This window comes from Anguilla anguilla, chromosome 6 (assembly GCF_013347855.1).
Source record: "Anguilla anguilla isolate fAngAng1 chromosome 6, fAngAng1.pri, whole genome shotgun sequence".
NCBI lineage: Eukaryota > Metazoa > Chordata > Actinopteri > Anguilliformes > Anguillidae > Anguilla > Anguilla anguilla.
The window spans coordinates 46,696,262-46,721,107 of NC_049206.1; the positions used below are offsets into that span (position 1 = coordinate 46,696,262).

The 24,846-nt window shown below is 44.7% G+C and overlaps 1 protein-coding gene across 1 annotated transcript in view; it reads right to left on the reverse strand.

Moving 5' to 3' along the window:
- Positions 1–24,846, reverse strand: part of mboat2b (membrane bound O-acyltransferase domain containing 2b) — a 58,705-nt gene that overhangs the window by 15,648 nt on the left and 18,211 nt on the right. The window contains exons 2-4 of the mRNA XM_035423469.1: positions 11,392–11,537; positions 8,250–8,327; positions 2,147–2,242 (exon numbers count right to left, since the gene is read on the reverse strand). Of these exons, the coding sequence (XP_035279360.1) occupies positions 2,147–2,242; positions 8,250–8,327; positions 11,392–11,537 (320 nt within the window). The remainder of the gene's footprint in view (positions 1–2,146; positions 2,243–8,249; positions 8,328–11,391; positions 11,538–24,846) is intronic.

The window sequence follows — 24,846 nt, forward strand, 5'->3', positions numbered from 1 at the left end:
CTAAACTGCTGACAATTACTCTACAAGTTGGTCAACAAGTACTTTTCCATAACACTCACACTTTGTGTGACACTCCCTGAAGCAGTTCGGGCAAGCAATGTTCAGTAAATAAAGAATCTGTCTCTACACAATTACACAGTCGTATCAATTTACAGCAAACTAGTGTGAACTGAGCTAGTCTCTATGAACAATTTGTCCCTAAGGATGAGGCTGAATTCAGTAATGTATACGTCATGATACAGTAATAAAAGCAATGTTTTAGGGCCTACTGATAAAATGATTCATGGTACATCCACCTTCAGGCTCTTTTATATTAACCCTTTAGCCTTTGTTGAACTAATTCATTCTCCAGACATTTCCTACAAAGTAAGACGGTTTATTACATTATATCAGACGTAATCTCTAATTCTGTGAACTACTTATAAGACTCTTTTATAAACCTCTTTAGAACACACAGGAATTAACCATTGCCTTCTCACATTCTCATCTCACTCACCTTTCAGTCAGTTCAAAGCTGCAACTAACTTTCAAATGTCTTAAGAGCCACAGTTATGGCTCTAATTGATTTATATATATTTATTTTTACAAATCTGAATAGTTCTGCTAATTAGTTTCACATTAATACAGAAATACAACCATATTTTATCAGTGGCAAACAGACTTTCAGGTGTGCATCCAGTGATAAAGAAACAGTGGCTACAGGAAACATCTAGCGGATTTAACTCTGGGTGATTCCTGACACTGGACAAACTGTCGACCAAACCTCTTCTAACCCTGCTTTATATTTACGTCCAGCATGAATCAGATCGTTACCTTCAGAGCACCACCAGGTCAGCTGAAAACAAGAAGCAAATTTGAGAAAGTGTTCCCATGAGAAAAATTACTTCTGAATTGCTTCATCCTCTTCTGTACTGAAGTCTAGCAAGGAACACATTCTAAACGATCAATCAATAAACAAACAACCAATATCAGCAACAACAATAACAATGTTCTGTAGCCAGAAATGAGCTTTTAATTAATGAGTGGACAACTAAAACAGAGGCTAACCTTGGGAGACCTTCTGACCCCTAGTACAGGTATCTCTCCAACTCCACCACCATGTCCTCATCCCTCCTCCCAACAGAACTGCGATGCCACTGTCACCTACAAAACTTCCAGCTTGCATTATTCATTTACCCACGCTGTACCACTAAAGTGTACGCTAATGCAATTGCAGACTTACTGGAGTGCAAATCCTCGTACAAACAAGACTAGAATCACCTCACTGGGCAGCCTTAGAGCTGGGAGTTAATGTATCTCAAGATGATCTGTGTTTTACAGTAAGTTCTGTTTCTTTGATGTTTTTCCTTCAGGAAACAACTACACCACATGAAGACACCTGGATGGATCCAATTTCCTTCAAAAGGTATGCAAACCACTGTGCCAGATATGTTGGACTATGAAAACTATCAAATTTGGTAATTGGTGAGTTGGTAGAAAAACAAGTAGCAAACAAAGATTCAGAATGAGTTTTTTTAAACAGAAAGCAAAGAGTGTGTCAATTAAACTGTACTCTTAGACAACATCAGACATCCTAGACTGAGAACCAGGAATGTCAACCGATCGATGTAAAGCTATCGCTGTTAATTTTTCTGCAATTTCATAAGCATCTTGTTTCTGTCTCATAAGCTTTCCTGTCTCACAAGTCTCCTGGTATGTGGTCACACCTCTCACTTCATAAACCACGACACTCAGTCAAGCTGTGTGTCAGACCGAGCATCTCAGACACCACAGTAGCCCCCCAGGGGAGAACAGAGCTTTCAGGCATGTGCACCACATCTACGCATCCACGTATTGCACTACAGCCTCACTCTGTCCATACGAGCGCTCGTATAGAAACAGCAGCAGGGCTGGGTCCAATGGGTCACTAACGGTGAAACACAACGGGAAAATGTGTTGCTGCTGGAGGTGGTGGCGTAGGGCCAGCGTGGGGGTGCTCTTCTCCCCTCGGTCAAATAAATCCAATGTCCCGGCCCTGTAATGAGGGCTCGCAGATTGTGAAGATTGTGCTGACTTCAGATTACGCGTTGGCGTTGGCTCTGCTACAAGTCGTAGCAGAGGTGCGCAGGTCACTGGAAATGAAAAATTGAGGAAATCCCAGCCTCACCCGGTGAAGTCTGCGGAGTACATCCCGTAGTCGAAGACGTACACCCGGGTGATCTGGCAAAAGCTGAGGTACCCCAGAGCCACCACAAAACAGTACCTGGAGGGACGACAAAGACAAAAAGTAAGGTCACATGGTTTCATTTTGCCACAAGCAATCAGAGATACGTTTCTCCTCCCCCATTTTCCTTGTTGAAAGAGGCTTTCCGGAAACTTTCGCCAAATGATTGAGATTTTCCATTACTCGACTGAATGCTAGTGCTACTTTAGCAGAATTTGTGGTGTGCGGTGGGGAAAATAGCCACCGACAGCCTAAATTACTGGCTGGTAACTGGCTTAATTAATTCAAACACCGAAGACAAGTGGACCTGAGCAGCACATACTCAAAACTTTGATCTTTTCTTTGAGTGCATCTCACTCCATCCAAGTACAAGACTTGAACTTTGTGCATACAATTCAAGGGAAGAAATTCAACCCACTAAGAATAAATGAACGAAATTTTGAATCATACGATATGAGTCAGGCTCCTTCACGCTGTGCCATGGTCTGATGTCCCATTGTGCCAGTGAATTCAAAGACGAGGAATAGTCATTTTAAAGTGTATTTTAGATTAGGAGTTAGCACAGAAGCATAACATACAGCAATTTTTTTTAAATATAGGTATTTTCATGTTGTACACAATGGTGAGTGATGCGAAACTCATTGCCATGTTTATTAATGACTGACTTCACTTGCAATCTCAATGTAAAATATGATTAATAAAACAGCAGAAGAACATGGTCAAAATAATTTGAGGTGAGACTGCAATAATAAATCACTGTAGTGTGGAAAGGGAGGACGAAGACAGAGAGAAAAACTGCTGTCAAAGAGACAAACAATTAGCAAGCAGATAGTATTTCTGTCACAGACAACAGAGTATCTGCACAAAGCTGCAAATAACCAATTACAGGCTTTTCCCTTTTATTTGTCTCATAAATAACTGCTTTATGGGAAGATCGTTGGATGAGTCTGCTCTATACTACGCAGAGCGACTGAAATATTAAATATGGTACAAACAGCATCTGTACACAAGGGTAACACTAGTGACCCCTGATACTATGTCACTAAAAACATCAGTACTTACACAACAGCGCACCCGCAAGGGAATGCAGTTCTACAGAATGTAAAAGAAGATTCAGTACTGCATGCTGTATCAGAACTCAGACTCAAAGAGAAAAGCAAAGTTTTGTTTCACCAAATGCTTCCAAATTAACTTCAGCATAACTGCCTAATTAAACCATTCAAGTTCTGGAAATAGCAATGTTTTTATTACACATTTTTGACAGGCAAGGATTCAAAGGAAAGGAGCTGTGTGAGTGAGAGAGTGTTTGTGTGTGTGTGTGTGTGTACATGCACACACACACACACACACACACACACACAGCAGCTACAGCTGGAGACGCAGTCAGTTTTACGCAGGCGTTTCATTAATCTGAAGGCTGTTGACTGGCGGGACAGGCGCGTCCTCGCTCTTCATTTACAGCGTAGCGTCCCGGGCAGTCCCAGAACGCCCAAAACCTCCCCCCTCAGAAACGGCCACCTCTACCAAGCACTGGCCACCATTAGCCAGAGCCCACCCCGGTGTGAGCACACAAGCCGCAATAACACAGGCGAGAATCTCCCCCAGCAGACGAAAGCGGGACGACGCGAGCCTCGCAGAGCAGGATTTCGCCTCTCCCGCCGTGATCCCCGATCCCCGCCGGCGATGACGCACGCGCGAACCGCGCCGCAAGGCACGCTGGGTACGCAGCAGTCGGGAAACGGGAGACAAAGCGGCTGAAGGAGTTTTCAAGGTGCCAGCTTCCCCCCGTGGCTGTGAATCTCCACTGACAGGTGATCTTCATTTACAGCACATTTTGCGGCAGGCTTTCCTCCCGTCCTTTTCAATTACCCGGCCGTCGCACGGTTTGCCAAAGCGCAGGAGTGTAGCTGTAAATTATTTTGATAATGAAGATGATTTTCAAAAAAGACACGGCTATTTCAGGCTCCGGAGCCTTTGGATTGAACAGAAATTAATTTGTCTAAGTACCGTCCCTGTTAAGTTAGCCCCTTACAAATTTTGCTAAAAACGGTGGGGGGGAAAAAATTGAAGTTCGGTCCATTCCTTTCGGAGTTGGCGGTTACACCCGCTCGAGCGGAAAAATGATTGAGGACATAAAAAATGTCTTAATACAAGGAACGCAGAGCACTGCGGAAGAGCACAAACATCAATTTTGCTCAAGTACAGGCAAAAGGGACAAAGGGCAATTTAGTCATAATTGGAACATTAGACTACCACAGTAATCAAGAGAAGGGAGACGAACGGCCACCAGGCTGGCCGCGGAACTGATTGATCCTCTCCGCGCCGTCGTTGCTAAGGGTCGAGTTTCTGTCCGTCGCCGCCACGTCGCTGGAGTGGCTCTCCTGGGCCGAGCGCACCTCATCATTTCATTTGCGAAACGAGCTCGCGGCGAAATCGCTCCGCTTAGTATTCAGGAGGCCGCGGGAAAGGAAACCATGACAAATAACGATGGCGACAAGCTGCCCTTAGCGTCAGACCGAGCCCTTGAAAAGTGAAGAGTGGATTCGGGATTCATTTTTATTTTCCCCACCTCTTTCGCGGCTTCTATTATTTTATTACAACAGGAGAAGACCGGAGGCAAGTTGTACTAATGGTCCAATTGCATAAATATGAAAAGGAATTAACTGAAAACACACGTTCGATGGTCGCTTTGCCGTGTGAGAGCGGAGTAGTTGTGGGCAGGATCGTATTGAATGTTTGCTCAAAACAGCACACAATCTTATATGCGCACCACAGAAACGCTCCTTATCACAACATCCTGCACATTACAAATTTGCTGTGTAATCCACCATGTAAACCAATACGACGCAAGAACCTGACTGCACTGTTGAAGATGAACCCAAGTATTTGCGTAGACCGATGTATAAATGTTACATGAATCCGTTGTGCTCGGTTTCATTTCTGTGGAGATTCACAGTTTATCTTCGCCTGGGGCCTTTAAATGTCCGTAGCATTAGCCTCTGGGGTCCATTAGCCACACGCAACGGTGGACAGGAGCTTCCATTAAAGTCCTATGTTTAGCAGGCCGGACAAAGTTAGGCAAATAAACAGAGAGTGGAGGCGGGGGGGGGGGGGGGGGGGGGGGGCTGCAAGGGGAGAAGGGAGGGAAAGGGCAGTAAAGGGCAGCGGTGAAATACGAAGAGGACGCGAGACACCGAAAGAAAGCCACGGCGATCGCTTCCTCGATCGGCCGCTTCTGGGCGCGATGGCCGCTCCCCCGAGAGCCTGACGCAGGGCTATCGGGTCCCCTCGCCACACCGAAGCGGGCACTCGAAGCGTGCCTGTGATCTTCGGCCGCTCAAAAGGACACCGCCTCTCTCGCTGCCTGGAGCAGCGCGGCGATCTCCCAGTGACGGGACTCACTACCGCGTTGGGTCACTGGATACCGTGCTCCGTTCGTCACGTGTGTGCTGTGACAGTGCCTTCAAGCTTACCCAACTACGACCCAAGATGTTAATCATTTACAGTTTAATGGTCATAAATTCAAAATGTTTCAAAAATCGTTTAGACTTTACCAACGAAATTAGACAATATTACTAACCGTGACTACACAAACATTCACCTTTAAGAAGCAATGTAGCAGGGATAAAACCTTTCATAACTCTTCATAATTTCATAAATGTACCAAATATTTTTGGCATTTTTGATCTATTGTAAAGTATGAGGTTGTAATGTGCTGGCATTTCTCAGAATTTAAAGTGTGTGTGTGTGGGTGTGTTTTAATCAGTCTATTAAATTGGGCCAAATTATTTCTTGAATTAACTGCATGCATTTCTGAGGGCTTTACTGTATAACAGGCTGTAGCATCACACAGCGAGTGTTTTCATCAAGCTCGTTCAGTCTGCCAGCATGGAGTGCATACCTCTGACATCACTAGTGTAATTGCGGGCCATTTTGCAGTAGGACGGACAGTAATGTAGGAACCAGGGCAGGCCCAATCCAGAACCGGCAGGCCCCCGCAGCAAGAGGTCACAGCTCAGCGGAGGCCCACGTTCGCCCCGCGGGGGGGGGGCGGCTTCTCCTCAAGTGCGCGTGTGATCTTTTTGCGGCCGCATACCGGGGCGAGAGAAACGGGCGTTTTCTCTGGACTGCGTGGAGGCTCTGCGGCAGACATTTTGAAGTCATGTGTACGCAATCTTGGAAATTACTACCCACTGATGCAAAACCCCGGGAAGGGCTTTTATGTAAATGACTGCCGTGGAAGTGGAAACGCCACAGCAGATAGATCAAAGAAGGCAATTACAGCCGGGAGTGTCACCGAAACGGTCTTGTGAGTTCGGAAATTCAGAGACCCGGGGAGGCGCAAGCTCCGTCGCGCTCAAATGGCCGCCATCACGGCAGCTGGGAGGAAGCGTACCGAGCAACGCTGACAGACAGACCATAATATGAATGGAAGGGATTTTTTCCTTTAATTAAAGGCAGAATGCACGCAAGTCACAATGTGCACTTAGATGGAACAGAAAAGTAAAAATATCCTTATATATATTTTTTTTTCCCCCAAAATGTGCCGCCCAATGTAACATAAGGTAAGATTAGATTGTACTTTATCATTCGTTAATACGGGAATTTGTTTTATCTCCACTTCCTAAAAACAAAAAACTTACAACCACAGAATTAAAAAGAAAAATGAAGAAAAAACAATGGGTGCAATGTGGTGCTGAATATGTACAATTCCCACCCTAATTTGGAATGTCCGATTAACTATGTCGCTGCGTTCATGTGCAATCGCCTCTGCTAATTCGGGAGAGTGAAGATATCGCGGTTCTCCCCCCGAAACATGAGGTGTCACCAGCCTGCTTCTTTTCACACCACAGCCCCCAGCCAAGCTCACACAGACGCGAGTCAGAGGAAAACATTTCATACGCAGCTTTGGCAAGCAGTCCAATGGCGCCCAATCAACCAGTGGAGGTTTCCAGAAGGTGCAGGATCGCGAACCCCTAACAGACTGAACCCTACCATACCCTGGGTGGCGTAATCGGCAAATGCACATCGTTCTGTGGTGATACCAGCCACAGACGGCACAGTCGACAGTCCGGATTTGGCCCGGTCCGGATTCGACCCGAGGCCGTGGGGATCGTCCATGCACCACAGCGTGGCGCCTTAACCAAATGAGCCAACAGCCAAAGGCATGTTTTCTATTACATAAGGGGCACTAAGAGAAGTTAAAGAGAACTGCTCCTTCTCTCCCAAACCCTACCCCCACGCGGAGTTCGATTCCTCTCTTCAGCACTGCTCTGCAGTTTGTGACCCTCAGCAGGGTTGCCAGAGCTGCGGGGGCTCTTCGGGACAGCGGCAATCCCTTCCACGTCCGCATTAGCATTGGCTGTAGGCCATGGCAACGGAAATGCTGCCAAACCCTGCCACGCCCCTCAGAGGTTTCCCTATGTGCCGCTGGTAGAGTTTACTTAATTGTTGCCGCTCGCTGTTAACCCTTTCATTACAAAACAGAGCAAAAAAATAACTTTTTTCTTAATTCTGAGGACATGTGAAAGGATGCTGAAAATGTGTTGGCTCCCTGAAAAGCCATACATGCAGATTAAAACTCTTAATGTACGATATGCACTCGATGGACGGAAGGCTGTGGAGGTCTGGGTGATGCTAGTGCCAGTTGTGCTTTGCCCTGTTCATTTACATGCACGCTGTCTCCTCTTAAAACCGGCTGTTTTATGCAAATCTTCTTTCATCTCCTTATACAAAACGCATTGGTGATTGGGAGATTTGCGGTGAGGGGCGTTTAAATGGGATGCCTGTGGGTAGTGCCATAAACGTAATTATTACTGATAAATACGCCTCATTTGTGACAATGTGGCAGCCATAAAGGCACTCTTCCATAAATCAACCCCCATTTTTCCAGCCAGACATGAATATGTCACCAACGCCTTTTCTTTGAGCAGTCAGCAGATACATGTTGACCAACTACTCCTAAACTCCACCCCCATCTGTAAAAGCCCCACCAACAGTATCCTTGCCACAGCCGAGTGAAGGAAACCCCTGAAGCTGGACTCACTTGTGCATGTGCTCCACTCCCGCCAGAATCATGATGCTGTAGGTGATCCCACTCTGAACCAGGAAGTGTAAGGCATACCTGCAACAAAGGCACAGAGACACGGGTCAGTATCACAAACAGATGGGGGGGGTTCACCGCTCAAAGACAACAACACTGGCTGGTGAGTCACAACGAACACCTCATTTATAGTACCCATCACAGCGGGCCATCTGTTTCAAGGAACATCACAGTGGGGTCACCTCACACAAAATAAGACTGGGAGTGTAATCCCTCAGCAAATATCAAGGGGGTTCTCTCACAGGGGATACCATAAGGTAAGAGTCAACTAACAGTTATATCTTAACTGTTAATATCTCTAGAATTATAATACTAAATATTACTCAGAAGGTAATAGGTAATTGCCTTCTTCTGTCATAACGAGTAAAGATAATAACAGTGACTAAGATAACTGATCCTACTAATTTCCTGAAAAACATCAGGTCCTGTAACCCTGAGAGAGAAGTCGACATGTAGCGTACACCACAGAAAATGGGCCAGTCATCTGGACTTGTGACAAAACCCACTCGGCCCGAATGCAATGTGCATTCCTTCACCGCAGAGTAGGGCTCGTATCGCCGCAGTGCCAGGCCTCCCGTACCGGTGACCGGAGTCGCGGAGGGGAGGCGGTCAGGCGCCGCTCTCCACAAACAGCCCACAGACCGTGACCTTTGAGTCAAGTCAGATTACCCAGCGTGCATCAGGAGCAAAAATGCCACCTCATGTTTCCAGTACAAACAGAAATAGCAGGAAGTGAGCAGGGGGGGTGGTGTGCCGGGGCTCTGGGTAGAGTACGATTCCCTATTCCAACCCCCCCCCCCCCCCCAAGGCTAAGACCTGTCAGATCTCATTCAGATTACTGGACAACTCGTACTTTACAGCACCGCATCCTGTCCAGGAAATGCAAGTAACCAATGAGAGAGCTGAGCTGAGCGTCTGCACTACAGTACAGAGCGTGCACTCCGAAATACTTAAAGCTGGTTATTAAACACCAGAGGAGCGAGGGATCAAAGAAACTCTCTGAGGAACGGAAGTTTCTCCTGATCACACACTGACTGAGCCAGCAGACAAAACAAGATCAGAAAGGTCCTGGATGATCAAAAACCCATTCAAGTTCTGGAAATGGCAATGTATTCCACAGAAGTTTTTGATAGGGAAGAGAGGATTCAAAAGGAAAGGAGCTGTGTGTGCATCTGTGTTTGTGCATGTGCTTCAGTTTACATCTCACCCATAAGAGAGAGAGTGTGCATCGTGTATGTTCATGTGTATGTGTCTGTCTGTGTGTGTGTGTCTGTGTATATACGCCTCAGTGTGTCCACATGAGTGATAGTGCATCATTTCTGTGTGGGCGTGTCTTGTATCTGTGTGCGTCTGTCTAGAGGGGCTTGTGGAAATTCTGTTCAGCAGGCTATTTATACCTCCATGGACAGGCGTGATTACATTCACCTATGGTTCAGAAAATTCCAGTCATTTTCTGAAACATGTGAGCATGCAGCACTGCAGTTCAGAAGTGTGCACTCCTCCACCGCAGTTGCCCACGACCCAGAGGCCATTTTCTTCCATAAGCCACAGCACACTGAGTGAGTGCTCACTGGAGGGGAGGTGTATCTGTCGTTGATAGCGTGCACCTGCAGGTTACCAGCTGCCGAGTGGCCAGAGGGCATGTACATACGAGTAACCTGAGAAACCGACTAACTTAAGCCCGTGGCATGACAAAAATCAATTGTTTAATACTACTGTTGACTCCAGGTCTTCAAATTTTACGGCACACAAAAGTTTTACTCTTCGCATGAAGGCTCGCAGTTGGCCAGTTCCCTTGTCCCACAGCCACTTAACGGAAAAAAAAGCACCGTTTAGCATGTGTATGATACACGACTAGGTCCTGGGCCGACTGAGCACTGTAGACAAACAGCACAGAGCATGCCAGTAATTAAAGGGTGCTCACATGCAGCTCAAACAGGTGTGCAAGTATGGTTCAGTAGAGCAGGACGCACATAAACATGTTTATGCAAATCTCGGGTCTCATCCATTTCAATAGAATGAAATAAGTACATGAGCAGTTTATTTTTAAAGCAGTATAATTCTTCTTTTGTTCGGCTTATTGAAACAACAGCAGTTAATATGCAAATATTTTTTGTTGAAGTAATTTAATATTGAGTTGCAGCATATTGATAAAGCCCAAAATAAAGGACTGAGCTCTGAGACTTCTGAACATAAATATTGCAATAACCTGTCAGCACACACATAAATCCAGAAACATTTCCAGCAATTCAATGAATCAAAAATGTACTGTAGTATTCAGTCACTTCTCTGATGTCACTAAATAAACAGCTACAGATGATACATTTGACACATGATACATATTATAACAGATGCTGATGGAACATGATACGGATCTCAGCAGACACATATGCAAATGGCTCTCACAATAAAAAATAGAAATTAAAAAATGGAATATAACCCATGTTGGCCTTCTGCTATATGATTGCATCAAAACAATGAAAAGAGATAGCTCTGGAAGAGAAAACGCAGGACTGTGTCCCTTCTGATCAGGTCCAAAATGAGAATTACTGTCCAGCTAAAAGGTCTCTCACTGTACTGCATTTCAACATAATTTCATCATAGTCTTTTCAGAATCTGGTAGTACAGAATTCACATAATTTTTCATATTGATAAGGCACATAAATTATGGCCCGGGGGGGATTTAGATTCAGTGAATTCAGCTGGGGGGGAGGACCTGTAATGATATCCCTTTCTCTATAATAAAGAGGGTCAACAGTAAACAACACACCTCGCAGCATCGAATAAAGTTACAGACCAAGCCTCGGTCCTGCGCGCTCTCTCTCTCACCCATTCATATGCAGGGTTGCAAACGCACACAAAAGTGTCTCAATTACACTGAGGCGAACCGATCTGACAATCACAGCAGCGTGTTTAAGGACAACACCACGGCTCGCCGACAGGATATCGGTTACCCCGCCGGATCGACCCGCTTGCCCCTCGGAACGGGGGCGGGGCCGCGGGGGGGGGGGGGGGGGGGGGGGGGGGGGGGGGGGGGCGGGGGGGGGGCCAGGGAGGGGGAACCCGAGACGCCGCGGGCACTCACCAGCCGAAACAGAACAGCGCAAAGTGGAACCCCAGCAGCGTGGCCACCATGTGCCGGACGAAGGGGCTGGTTTTACTGGGGTGGAGGTACAGGCGGAACCAGAACGCCGTGAGCAGAGCGAACAGCTGGCAGACCACGAAGTTCACCTGGGGGGGCAGACGGACAGACAGACAGACAGACAAACAGACAGAGACAGACAGACGGACACACAAAGACAGAGGGACACTTCAGTGCACAGTCAAAATGTACGCCAAGTCTTTGAGCACTGCTAAGCGTGGTTGGAAGGTCACATTAGAAACACAGACTGAGTATTGTAATTACTGCTTCTCAGTAGTAGTATACTGCAGTACTGACATAATATTAACCAGTTCTTGGAGGTAGTGACCATCAACAAACTAGCCATAAAAACATTTTTTAAAACAGCTGTCCTTTACATTTCCCACAGTTCCAAAGTATGCCCTTTCTCAGGTTAACAAAAATCCACCGTCCTCGTCCTTTCCTAGTGTGTGACTGGACCCCATGCTATGGTATGAAATCCAAACTGAGCCAGTGCTGACAATGGCCATCAGCAAACCGTAAAGTGCTGTAGCATTGGCCAGGGAGGGAGGCTGGGATTCATTTAGATGACTGTCTGTGCATCAGCGACCCCCTGTGGTCAGTCAGGCACCTGCAGTCCGCCTGTACAAGCTGCACATTAAGTGTTCCCCTCAGACGCAATGACTGTACGAGCCCAACTGGTGGACTGTGGGACAAAATGAAACGGTGAGCAACAGAAGCACGTGCTCCAGAAACAGGATATGATGTGATACGGGATAGGGAAGGTTGTAAATTAGAATAAGTATAAGATTGAATATAAACTGAAGAAAAGCGAAAGCACTTTTTATAAATCTACATAGAAAACATTAGAATGAGAGAGAGAGAGAAAGAGAGAGAGAGAGAGAAAGAGAGAGAGAGAGAAAGAAAGAAAGAGGCTTAAGTCCCACCCTGATGTTAAACATTGAATATTCTATCCCTAGCATTGCAAAGTACCAGCAGGTGCTCTTTAACATTCATAAACTCCTAAACAACTTCAATATAGACTCACTAGACTAAGCCAAATCAGGAGGGGCAGCAGTGCCCTCTAGATAAATCACAGAGCACCTCGCACACAATGAATAAGCTGCCACCATTGACGTGTAATATACAGCTTTAAATCTTCGCTGGGGGCTATTGTCACAGGCAGCGCGGAGTGACAGGTCCGTCCTGAAGCTCCCGGACTCTGCGGGCTGAATGACAATGGCACCGAGGTGACGGGACGCCCGTCTTTGATCGCGCCGATCGTTATCCTCTCAGATCACATGCTCACGCGATCGCCGAATGCGCTGTGCTGAAGCACATTCTGAGATGAAATCTCAGGTCCGCCGTCGTCTACCTTCCGCCCCCTCTTCAGTGCTTATAGAAACAAAGCATTCTGGGAGACCGACAATGGCCGTTGGCATCCCCCGTTGCCAGTGGTGTAGCCCTAGCGCAGGCCTTGCCAGTGGTGTAGCCCTAGCGCAGGCCTTGCCAGTGGTGTAGCCCTAGCGCAGGCCTTGCCAGTGGTGTAGCCCTAGCGCAGGCCTTGCCAGTGGTGTAGCCCTAGCGCAGGCCGTTTGAGGGGAAAATTCAAGGCAAGAGGACCATAAGGGAGAGTCGACCAGGACAATCCAATTACAGAGGAGAAATATAGCAGAGAAATTCAGTTAGGGCACACCGCACCCTCCAGCAATGCTAAGCGTTCCTTTCTAGGAAGTTGACAACACTCACTGCTCACAACTTCCTGTACAACACAGTACAGGCTTCAGAATCTCTCTCACAGCATAGATAAAGGAGGTTTTAGCCTCCATTTCCCTGTTCCTCAGCCCTGACATAGTGCAGGACACGAGAACCTATCATTCTTCTGCGTATAATTCATTCAAGCGTGAGCGGAGGGTGTCAGTTTTCAATGACACCTTGCAGGGTGAGCGGACCGTGCTCTCAGACAACCGAGCGCATCCGAAACCCAGCCGGTTTCCCTTTTTTTGTGTGATGAAACCTGCGATTAGCGACGGAGGGCTGACCGGTCGGAGCTCGGCGTGCAGCCGTCTCTCAGCGCTGTTAAAACGCGTCAGCCGGTGTTCTGTTCGGAGAGATAAGTCAACATCCAGCACTGTGGATCAGCGAGCCAGAGCCCAGACAAAATCTGCCTGCCACGCACGCGGCACCCCGCGCGCATCCCAAAACATCTTCCCACCTGCCAACAACCACCTTAACAAGGTTCCTCCCAGGAGCCCAAACATTATAAGAGCAGGGGCGTGTCGTCCCACACCTAGGGCACAAGGCCAGGAGGAACGGCTTCATACGAAAAATGCATTCAGTTTGGATTGGGACAGAGTCCCTAAAATGTGACTTTTAATTTCCGAATGAGATCCATAGGCTATTAACAGATACTGACAACAGCTAAAGTCACTTGCAAGGCTGCATTCCAAAGCAGCAACGTGTTCAGCATTCCAAAGGTGCCTTTTGTTACATCACCCTTTTGGTTACATCACCCGCAATGACACACACTGTACTCCAGCTGACCTTGAACTGCATCCTTTTTTTTTTTTTTCCTCGGCACAAGATGGAGTAACATCCAGACTGGCTAAAGCCTAAAATTAGCCATTTTAAAAGCAGCAGGTTAGCTCTGAAAGCCTAGCACGCCAACCAGCCAGTTCAGATGGAGGATCATATTTCGTCACCACTACTTAATGTGGCTATTCAAATCGATTCAAAATACTGGATTGGTACCCACTGCCCTTTATATCTGGGGTGGAATAGTCCTCACAAGCATGCAGCAAAGAAGCAAACATCACACAACGCATCAGAAGACAAAAAGATGAACACACTCTCTGGAGAGTCTCTCCAGCCCCTCCTGAAACCACATTTTGAAACCTGTCACTCACTGGGTGACACTGATACAGAATTATTGATTGCTAGTCTGAGAACACATCCACACAGAGAGAGCCTACTGCTAATGGGTCAAATGCTGGAATGGTGGAGCATTCACTTTCTATTGTTATGTACTTACAACCCTAATGGCTGTTAACCCAACTTACTCAGAAATATATTATTGCGTTGGATTGAGGTCAAAGGGGTAGCCACACACAGATTCTGCATCCCTCAAAAATGGACAGAGCTCAAGCACTTTCTATGGAACTCCTACACTGACAGAAGACGGAGAGAGCAAAGGGCAAACCATAATTGCGTCCACACATTTACGTACACTTTGCGCATGCCACAAGATGAAAGGAGCTGGACTTTTTGACGGACTGTAGTATATGCAATCATCCATTAACGGTTTGACAGCTAATGGTGACTTCCTCATTCCGTTCCTCTCCCAATATCAAACCTGCCTGTTTCCAGAAGCGCCACCCTTCCACTCGGCATTCTGGACAGATAAAAAGCGGACAGTGATAACACATGAGATTTGGATGCAGTTAATTTGTCTCTGTGGGTAAGCCCTAAAGATACTAAAAGGTAACAATGATAGGCAGGATTAATGGCTACAAACAAGAGAGCAAGAGAAAGAGACAGACAAGACAAGAGAGAAAAAAAAGAGAGAAAGGGGGAGGGCACGGAAAGGAAGAGAAAGACAGTGAGACAGAGACCAACTGAAAGCCTGGTCTGGCTCGAAGCATTTAGTAGCCGTGGTGCATCCCTTCCCTGTGGTTCTTAAACGAGGTTCAGAAGGGGGACGACAGCCAATCAGGCGCCTGCTCGCACAACCGCCCCGGCGCATTCATAATGGAGCCGATGCAGCCCCTAATGCAATTCCTACACGAGACGGCCGCACGTGCCACAGTGTCTGCTCAGCTGCCCGCGTCTTGACAGATGTTCCGCCCCAGCGAAAGTCACCTTGAATGAACGCACAGGCCAGACGACCTGCTAATCAAGAGGAGGAGGAAGCAGGGCGGCGTTAAAGCTTGAGCCGAGCAGACTGCGGCTTTCTTTGGACCAGCCTTCTGAAGAGCACAATGCCATTTGCTTTCTTGCCAGTGTTTTGACTATCTATAAAAGCGCTACATAAATACAATACATTATCGTTACTTTTATTATTTTTTATCATTGGGATAATAAAAAGCATATTTATTATTACTTTCTTCTGCCCTCTTTTTAACACAAGCCTGAAAATGACATACCCAAAATAAAATGACTACTGAACCCTTTCCACTACAGGCATAATACTGATCTCTTCTGAAAGGTGAACGTTGGGAGTTTGTTTTCCAAGAAGCATTGTAGCATGTTGTCTTTGTTTCTCCAAGTTAGCACGTTTTTGGGACTAAAAACTTTTAGTGAGTTTTGTTCGCTGGATCCTTGGCATGATAAGGACCCTGTCTTTACCTTGATTCGTGTCATCTGTGGATTTCCAAAACACATGGAAGGTGAGGACCCGCAAGCAAGGTTTTGTGTCCACATGTAACAACTTAAGGAACCACTGACATTATAACATTGGTCAAACAGTTTATAGAGATAGAACTGGGAGTTTAACATCTTCAAATGGTATGTTGTGCGACATGGCATACTAAATGATATATGGTGATAAAAAATTTCACCATAAAAAAAAAAACAATGAATACAAATAAACCCAATCCAGCCAGAATACGGGCTGGTGGCAGTGAAGGGGTTAAGCTCTCCCAAAAATAGCACTCATGCAAAACAGGATTCCTGTTTCTTTTGATGATGCAAAACTAAGTTAAAAGATTCCCTGTGTATTCCTGGTTTAGCATGTACCCTGAGACTCAAACTTAACCGTCCAATCAGGCTCATGCATCACTGAGCTTCAGTGGCGCTGCACATGTGGTAATTGCACCCTATTAAACAGAGGCAGCGCACAGAGGAGATCTTTGCAGAGAGGATGAGTTCTGATGACAGTAAGAAAAGCCTGGTGAAAACCGGGAAGCGAAGGGCCTATATTATTAAAGTGAGTCAGAGCAGGAGCACTGATCTGGGATCAGGTTTCCCCTGTCCGTATCTTAACCTATCCACTATGAGCCTACAGGCAAAGCTGACCCTAGTTCACTCTACTCTGGAGATACTTTGAGAAAACTGCTTTGTGAATACTGGAAATTTTTGTGCCAGTAATACATTTTGTACATGTTGTCAGTTCTGTAAAATGTGTATCTGCAACTTTAATATATTCCAGCCTCAGAGCTTGTGCTGTTCCACACAAGGTTCTGATCTCCCTTTCACCCATGGCTCTACACACTGATCCTATAATCCTTTTCTGACACCCAACAGAGCATTTCACACAGACCCCAATACCATCAGGCTCCATCCACGATTTCACACATAACCCAAACACCCACACACACCATTCATAATTTCACAAACCCCATGTTCACCATGCTCCAAATGCAATTAATTCAGTGTTTGACACTGAGGAGAAAGGTTCCACTTCACATGCTATGCTACCAGGGAAAGCCAAAGTGAGAAAAAAAAAACCTTTTCCCAGTCCAAATAGGGCATCTGAGTGGAAACCAGGACACTGCATGTTAAACATACATTTTTGTATGCAACCTGAATTGCTTCAACAAATATCATGGAGACACTCTTATCCAGAGGGACTCTGTGATATTTATTGAAGCAATTCAGGTTAAGTACTTCGCCCAAGGGTACAATGGGAGCAGCCTGGCTAGGAACTGAACCCACAATGCCTTGCATTACAAGCCCACTTCCCACACCACTATACTACATGTCCAAATGAAATAGGGCTTGCCTGTCAGGTGGTTCACTTTTTTTTTGAACCAAAACGGATTAAACGGATCACCACCTTACAAGATTTCGATTGCTTCGCTGACATGATTCATTAAGTGGCTTGTAACATGATACAGACCTACATGGAAAAACCATGTCACTAAAGTGATCTTCAATAGTAAGTGATCAGTTACAGTCAGCATTTTGCAGTAGATGTTTGCCAAGCCTGATTTTATGAATATTTTATTCCCAGATTTGATAGTGGTTCTGGTTCTGAATTGATTTGTAATGTGTGAATCATGTAATAAACAAGTGTTGTAATTATACAATTCAGCAAAGGCATTAGCATGTTGGGGCCCAGTATTTTCCCAGCACCTTTAAAACCAAAAACAAAAAAAGCCTAAAGTGGACCCGAGCCCTTTGGCAGAGGGAACGCAAGCCAGTTCCTGAGAGAGAGAATCAATTTGAGATAAAAGAGGAGTTTGTGATTTCAGGAAGCAACCGAGCCAAAATCCCAGGTTGGCAGAGGGAGCCCAATTAATTTCTTTAATTGGTCATGCACTCCCAAAACAATAGACATTGATTTTCAATGTTATACTTCACTGAGGTCAGCAATGCTACATTCATGACCGTACCAAGTCTTTGTCTTCATATTTCCAATTCAAGATAATCTTTATTTTCCCAGGTAAGGGGGGTACAGTCAGTTTCAGAACTACTGGTCCCCTTGGTAAGTATGACCATAAAGGCTGTATAAAAACTGGATACAGCCTGGACAGGAAAGCCAAGGAGAAGCAACCCACAAGTGCAGCACATCTGTGTGAACCATGCTGGTATGAACTTTCAGAACCATATGACTGCCCTTGTAGAAAAAAATCCATGAATATGCTCAGTAGTTATTACTGCAAATGGGTTCTATTCTGATGTATCTAAGACTTAGATATTGTTTTTGCTGTAAAATAAAATGTTCACTTCTTTATCTCTGATTGCTTGAAAATTGCACGTGTACTAAAACTTTCTGACCAGTAGTGCATTTTCTTCATGTTTCACTTCTTTTATTGATGAGGATGGAGGTGGCGAAGGAGCTCTACTTAGGATTAGGTGCCACTGGGGCAGTGGGTAGGGTGTCATCAGTGCCTTGTCACCCTCCACTGTTTGAGCACCACAGGTAACGGAGAGCCAAGCAGAGTCCACAACACCCGCATAACCCAAAACCTCCCTCAGCCGGAAAAGAGCTAATACTCTAAGGTGTTCTTCGAATTCTGAAGAGAACGCCTAGGCGAGGCGATTTTTGCACTGCGCAACTGTCACTCTGGTCAAATGCTCTCGCAGCATTCCAGCGCCCCGTTACGTCACAACGGGCAGAGGGCTGCAGCTGCTGCTGACTGCAGGAGACTGGGGGGGGGTGGGGTGGGGAGAACTTTCCAGAGCTTCCAGGCCGTTAGACTAACACAAACACAAACAGGGCATATAATGAGAGCACTGTGTGCAGAACATGTTATGTACTGAAGCCACCCGACGCCCGAGGTGTTTTACGCGGCCGCCCATCTGCCACTTTAGAACTGCCTCGAACAACACGATAATGACGGCGATTACACCGCAACCTTGAAAAAACAGACTGGGGCAAACAGCATTGTATTGCTTTCCACTGTAATCTCAGGCGCGGAAACCCAAAACAAGAGCCGGCGTTCGCACTGCACGTGCTGAGGGTCCATAAATTATTCTGTCAACTGTACGGTCCGCTCTTCACCAGCTTCACAAGAGAAATAATTACACGAGAAGAGGGGAGCAGAGGGGGAACCGCAGGTATTTTGAGTTCACACAAATGTTTTTTTAAAGCCGTACCACAGGGCAAAGCCGGTGAATTCAGATTTGAATGTGCATCATTAATGCGCCATTCGATCGGCATGGTAACCCCTCCGTAACCAGGTAAACAATGCCTGCAGAGTCATTAGACTCCTCTTTTCCTTGGGGGCTGGGTATGCAGGGTCTGAAACTGACTTTTTGCTGAACCAGCCACTGTCTCTGGTGGATGAAAGAATTTACCAGACACTATTTTTTACCCCCGAAACTATACGAAAATGAAAATCGCAGAACCGCATGATCATGCTTTGTGAAACATTTCTTTACAGTGCTGTGAAAAAGTATCCTCCTGTTCCTGATTTCCTCTATTATTGCATATTTGTCATATTGAATGGTTTCAGATCTTTAGACAAAATGTAATATTACACAAAGTTAACCTGAGCAAGCACAAAACACACTTTTTAAATTATTATATCATTTATTTAATGAAAAAAGTCAAACATCCATATCACCCATGTGAAAATTTGGAATGGGGAAAGTGCTTTCCTGGCCCTGTGAATTTTTAAAATATATTTCACAATGTGACTGAATGAACAAACAATAGTAATTACAATATTTAGTCTTTTTCTTTAACAAAGGCAAGGCTACCAAAGTTAGAGCTACATCTCTAATAAAACGATGTACGTCACTCAGGAGTGTTATATTGACTTTTCTTTATCAAAGTAGCCCATGGAAAAACAGGGATTTGTGGGAGTTGAAGTCTCGCATTCTGAAGCTAATGCTTGTGACTGCTGTAAACGCACGAAATTCCATGCATGTTTCAGGAACTTTCAGCAACTTTTGATTTCTACACGACAGTACGCCTGGTAAATTGGTCCCGTTTAATAGACACTGACATGGGGAGCTAGTTTCTGACCCTGGGTATAATAAAATGGAAGAGAAAGCCAGCAAGGCCTAACCGCCCCCCCCCCCCCCCCCCCCCCCCCCCCCGCCCCCCCAGTGGAAAAAGGGGGGTTCGGGAATTCATTTATTGAACTGCCATCATTGCTCACCAGCAGAGAGAAATTGGCGCTAGAAAATAATGGAAACCCATTCCGTTGGAAGAAGGGTTGCTCACGCAGAACATCATGCATAAGTGAGAATTGAAAGGTGACATTGTCGTGCAAAAAACTTGGACCGAGCCCCCCAATCCGATGTGCTCCAAACACTGATAGACAAAACTGTAGCATATCAACAGAATTGGAAATTATCCAGGAGTGCAGGCAATTAAACAAAGAAATGTGAACAACATCAAAAAAAATGCAGCACAGGATCAAACACTGGCTTTAGAGATCAGAGGACAGAGGAGACACAAGAGCCACACTAAATTGTTTTCATCAAAAATGCTACTCCATTTTGCCATTTTGGACAAAGAAAAATGGCTACCAACATCACCCTGCCATTTTCACTCTCAGACACGGGTTCCTGCAAGAGGGCAGGGTGTCAGCTGGTTTTGTTCTTGGCACATCTTGCTCAACGGGTGTTGGTGTGAGGGTCGGCATGTTCCCAAAGTTCTGCCTACAGCAGATCTGCTCAACCCAAATCACTCAACACTCACAGTGCCCGAACACTGAACAACCCTTAAACTACAAATACCAGAAGTAAAATGGGGTTGGTGAAATGAGAAATCAGAAAATTAGGATTCTGAGTTTTTTTTTTTAAACTGCACTTAAGTGTGCCTATTGTCAAATCAGTACAGTATTCACACACGATAGACTGCAATTTCGTTGAACATAAACATTAACATTTCAGCCTAGTTTACAGGAAGTTCCACGACAAAACCTAAGGACAAAAAGTTCACTTCTGATTTCAAATCCGATTCCAAATTTGCTTTTAATGCTTTTTAAAGCCAGGTAGCTAAATTATCCAAATTAGGCTGATAAAGATTGCTGTGAGCACTTTAACATTATAATGCTCAAGGAAAAATCCCACAGACAGCAACATTACCATGTGAACAGTGGCACAGTTTTCTAATGTCAGATCTCCACGGTAACCAGCTTTATTCAGTCATTCTGTCACAATGTCATATGCCCTGTAAAACTGCTAGCTCCCCTTACACGCTACTGATTGCCACGTTTGTGCCTGGTTGCTGTCAGTGCAAATATGTTCACAACATCATGGCAAATGTACAAATATTTACGTTATAAGGTCGGGTGAGAGATGAGAGAGCTTAAAACAAATACATAATTTAACATTTAAACCAATGAAAAATAAGCAATGGCAACTTTCTTTGCGCAGTTCCATAACCCTTACTCTTAACAGTAACGAAGGATATATTATATCTCTTGATACTTTATTGTAACTAGGAGAGGTCAAAGTTCAAAGTTCAAAAATTCAAAGTAGTAAGGAGAGGATGTGGAGAGAAAAATATTAAAAACAGCAGTTTCTGGCACCTATGTGGATACTGCGTCATTATTCCTCACATTAGGCTACGGTTCTTCATTTGTTCTGGAGGTTTCCAGAGGCTGTGACAGCGAGGGAGGCTGAGAACATGGGGCGCAATGTTCTCTGGTCCCCTTCCAAAATGGAGCCCCTTCCTCCGCTGAGCCCGTCCCGCTCGGCTCGGTGTAACGAACTGTGCCCGCCACCTCGTTTTGCGACGGGGGGAAGAAGAGCTCATAAATTAAGGATGAGTTTACTCTGGAATCTGCTCACACTCTGCCGCCAGATAGCATCGCTCCTCACATTACGGAGCCATAAACGGCTAGCGCGCGCGGGTTTTTACATTCCGTTTATTCTGTTCTTACATTTCCCTTGCATTATTTATACCAGGGTACACAATCCTCCCTGACTGTCTGTTATGTTATAAGAAACACCATCACAAATGTAGATGTTTTTTTTGTGGCCTGAATGGGATATATGAAAGTTATATTCAGACTGTACATCATCAGCTCTTACTTTTGATATTGCAATGACAGATATGTTTTTTTACGTCAAAGTAATTTCGTCAACTGCTGCATTTTTTTTTTTTTTTTTTGCAATGTGAATCACTTGAAAGAAGAGTCTAAACAAATAAAAGCCAGTGACACAGACGATCTAAAGAGATGAGTAACGAGCATCTGTATGAAGTCAGAATGTCAAATCGTAAGCTGTGATGAAACTTGCAGAAGTTCCCGTAATATGCACAGCCAACACCCAAAGAAAAACTTTGAATTCCCACTGCAAATACATAGCCAGTAAAAATTTAACTGAGAGCTGATTGGGGGCTACAGTTATCGTAGCTGATAGAGCATTTTCATTCAAGGGAGCACTCCACCCACAAAGAACAAAAGACAGTCACACATCACATTCGGGCACATTAACGCTGCAAGCAAGCTGAGATGATGTCGTGGCCAATAAATCATTCTTACACAAGCAAATAAAGCAGCACAGAAATACGTGCATTAGCTATACAGCTGTTAAGCAGCATTCCTTACCAAGGAAACAATATATACAAGTGTGGAAGGGCAAGAATGAGAAAGAGGGAGCGAGAAAGAGAGATACATAATTGCTTACAACAGATATGCAAAGCAACAGAGCACTGAACAAACAAGAGAACAGTAAAATGTAGTGTTAATTCAAGTCTAACAGAATACAAATCAAACAAGGACTCCATGGACTCTGCAAGGGTTGATGTTACACTGGGCATGTGTCTGCGCATGTTACTGTAGCTGCACAATCTGCCTATTACTTTTATGGGCTAGAGACCAGCGTTGCGCAGAACGAACCACTAGTTTTTAACTGCATAAACAGCTGACGCAAACAGATTTTTACTGTCTAGTCACAGAGCGCAACTTCCCCTGAAAACACGCGCCCACAACCAAGATGTACATCTGCAGACTATGTCAACGGTGTATTTTGAATTTTAATTACGCGCACTTGCGCGCATTCCGGTGAGGTCGCTTTCGCTTTCACCGTTTGCTACTCGGCTTTTCAGATGAGAACCTTTCACGGTACTGTTCGACGGGCTATCGATCAGGCCATGTCTGACACCTCGGGCTCCGACACACGCACGTGCGCAGCACACACTTACGTCCCGAACGCACACTGTCTGTTCTTTAATTCATGCCCGCTGACGTTTCTAGTTACCGTCTAGACTGCCTGGCCACCCGGTATCACGTGAAGTGAACTTTCATCTTTTGAAAGCCATACCTCGAGGGAGGTTTGGATGTTCTTGGGAAGGTCAAATTAAGGCCAGAAACAAACGCGCTACATCTTGGAAAGCGTCACAAGTGGCAAGGATAAACTGGCTTGTATACCCTCGGGCAAAGAATCAGGGCATCTTCTAAAGACATAGGCTACTGAACTAAAAATGCCTGATAAATGTTCACAAGGCCTTAAAACGGTCCGCACAAAGCCACTCAAAAGAAACATAAGTGTATGCTAAACCTGGAAAACATTATTCATGAAAATAGATTAGACTTTTAAAAAACATTCATTTCACTTAAATATGTTTAAGTGAAATGAATGTCATTCACAAATCAATTGCACTGATATTAATAGCTGCAGGCGATTGTGAAGGTGATGGAAGGAGGAAGCTATATCAAAGCCTTGAGGACCAACAGTGAGCTTATGCTACATAATGCAGACAGAACAACCTTGATGTTCCTAATACTGGGGTCAGCTATGAGGTAGGCCTTACAGGATAAGGTCCTCCTGAACGCTGATCATTTTAATAAGTTCACACAAAGAATGTGCTGATGGTGGAAAATCCCCCTTATTATTTGAAACGAAGAAAAATATACTTGCCGGCTGCAATAATTAATAAGAAGGTGAACATAAATAATGCAATCATAAAACCTACTCTGTTCTGGACATATTCCAATACAATTAAAATGATATACAAAGTACATCAAACCTCTGTTTATCCTAATGCAATGGTCTTCAGCATTAAGTAGACTTGAACAGGCAGGATTGCAGTCAACTTGTTCAGTTTAACTGCCTAAATCACAGAACCGTGCTACTGCAACAACAACAAGTCTTTATACTAAGAGAGGAGTTTAAGCATATAAAGAAAGCATGATGAAAAGGTCAGTCTGTAAAATTGAACATGTTTTATGGGGAGAAATAGAAAGGGATGGGTTGGCTAAAATAATAATAATAATAACAATAATTAGTGCTCCAATTATATGTCATTCAGCCAGAATGGGATTTGTTCTGGCACTTCACAAAGAATAAAATTTTCGCTCTAAAACTGAGCTGGCATCCTAAAGAAAAGGCTTGAAACATTCTAACTGCCATGGAAAAGGATTATAATCATGCATAATGGATTTTTTCTTTTTGGACCTGAACATTTGCAGCAAACGTTGCCCTCATTATTCCTGTCACATTTGTCCATTGCCCAAGTAAGCTGTAAATGGGTAGTTTTAGACCTTTAATCAGGATTCCCACTGGCTGTCTGCTTTCATAAAGACCAAGCCAGTGCTCGTCTGTGGCTTCCTGTGAGAACTAGCAGTTCCTCAGTAAACCTCCAAAACTAAAAAAAGGTTTATTAACAAAGGGGCCCAGTCTCACACATTTGCCCAGATTCAGTCAATTTTCCTTACCTTTGACTAACAATTAAATGTGATAACTAGTTTTCTCTTTAAAAATGCAGCGTAGCAATAACTGTTTTCTCCAAGGAGTAAAGGCATTTACAAAATATTTACACTAAAACTTAATATCTAAATCGTGTTATATGTCTAACACGTTTTATAAATTAAAGTTTCGCATTCTTATCACTGATAAATTCATTGGATATGCAATGCACACCAATTTTCAGATGGAGACAATGTATTCTATATACTTAATATATATCTATATTACTCTTACAGATGCACCTATAAAGCAACAATACTACCAACAGCGTAAAGCAAGCTTGCTGCACTGACAATGTTGCCCATTTGACCACAAGGGAAATCAGTC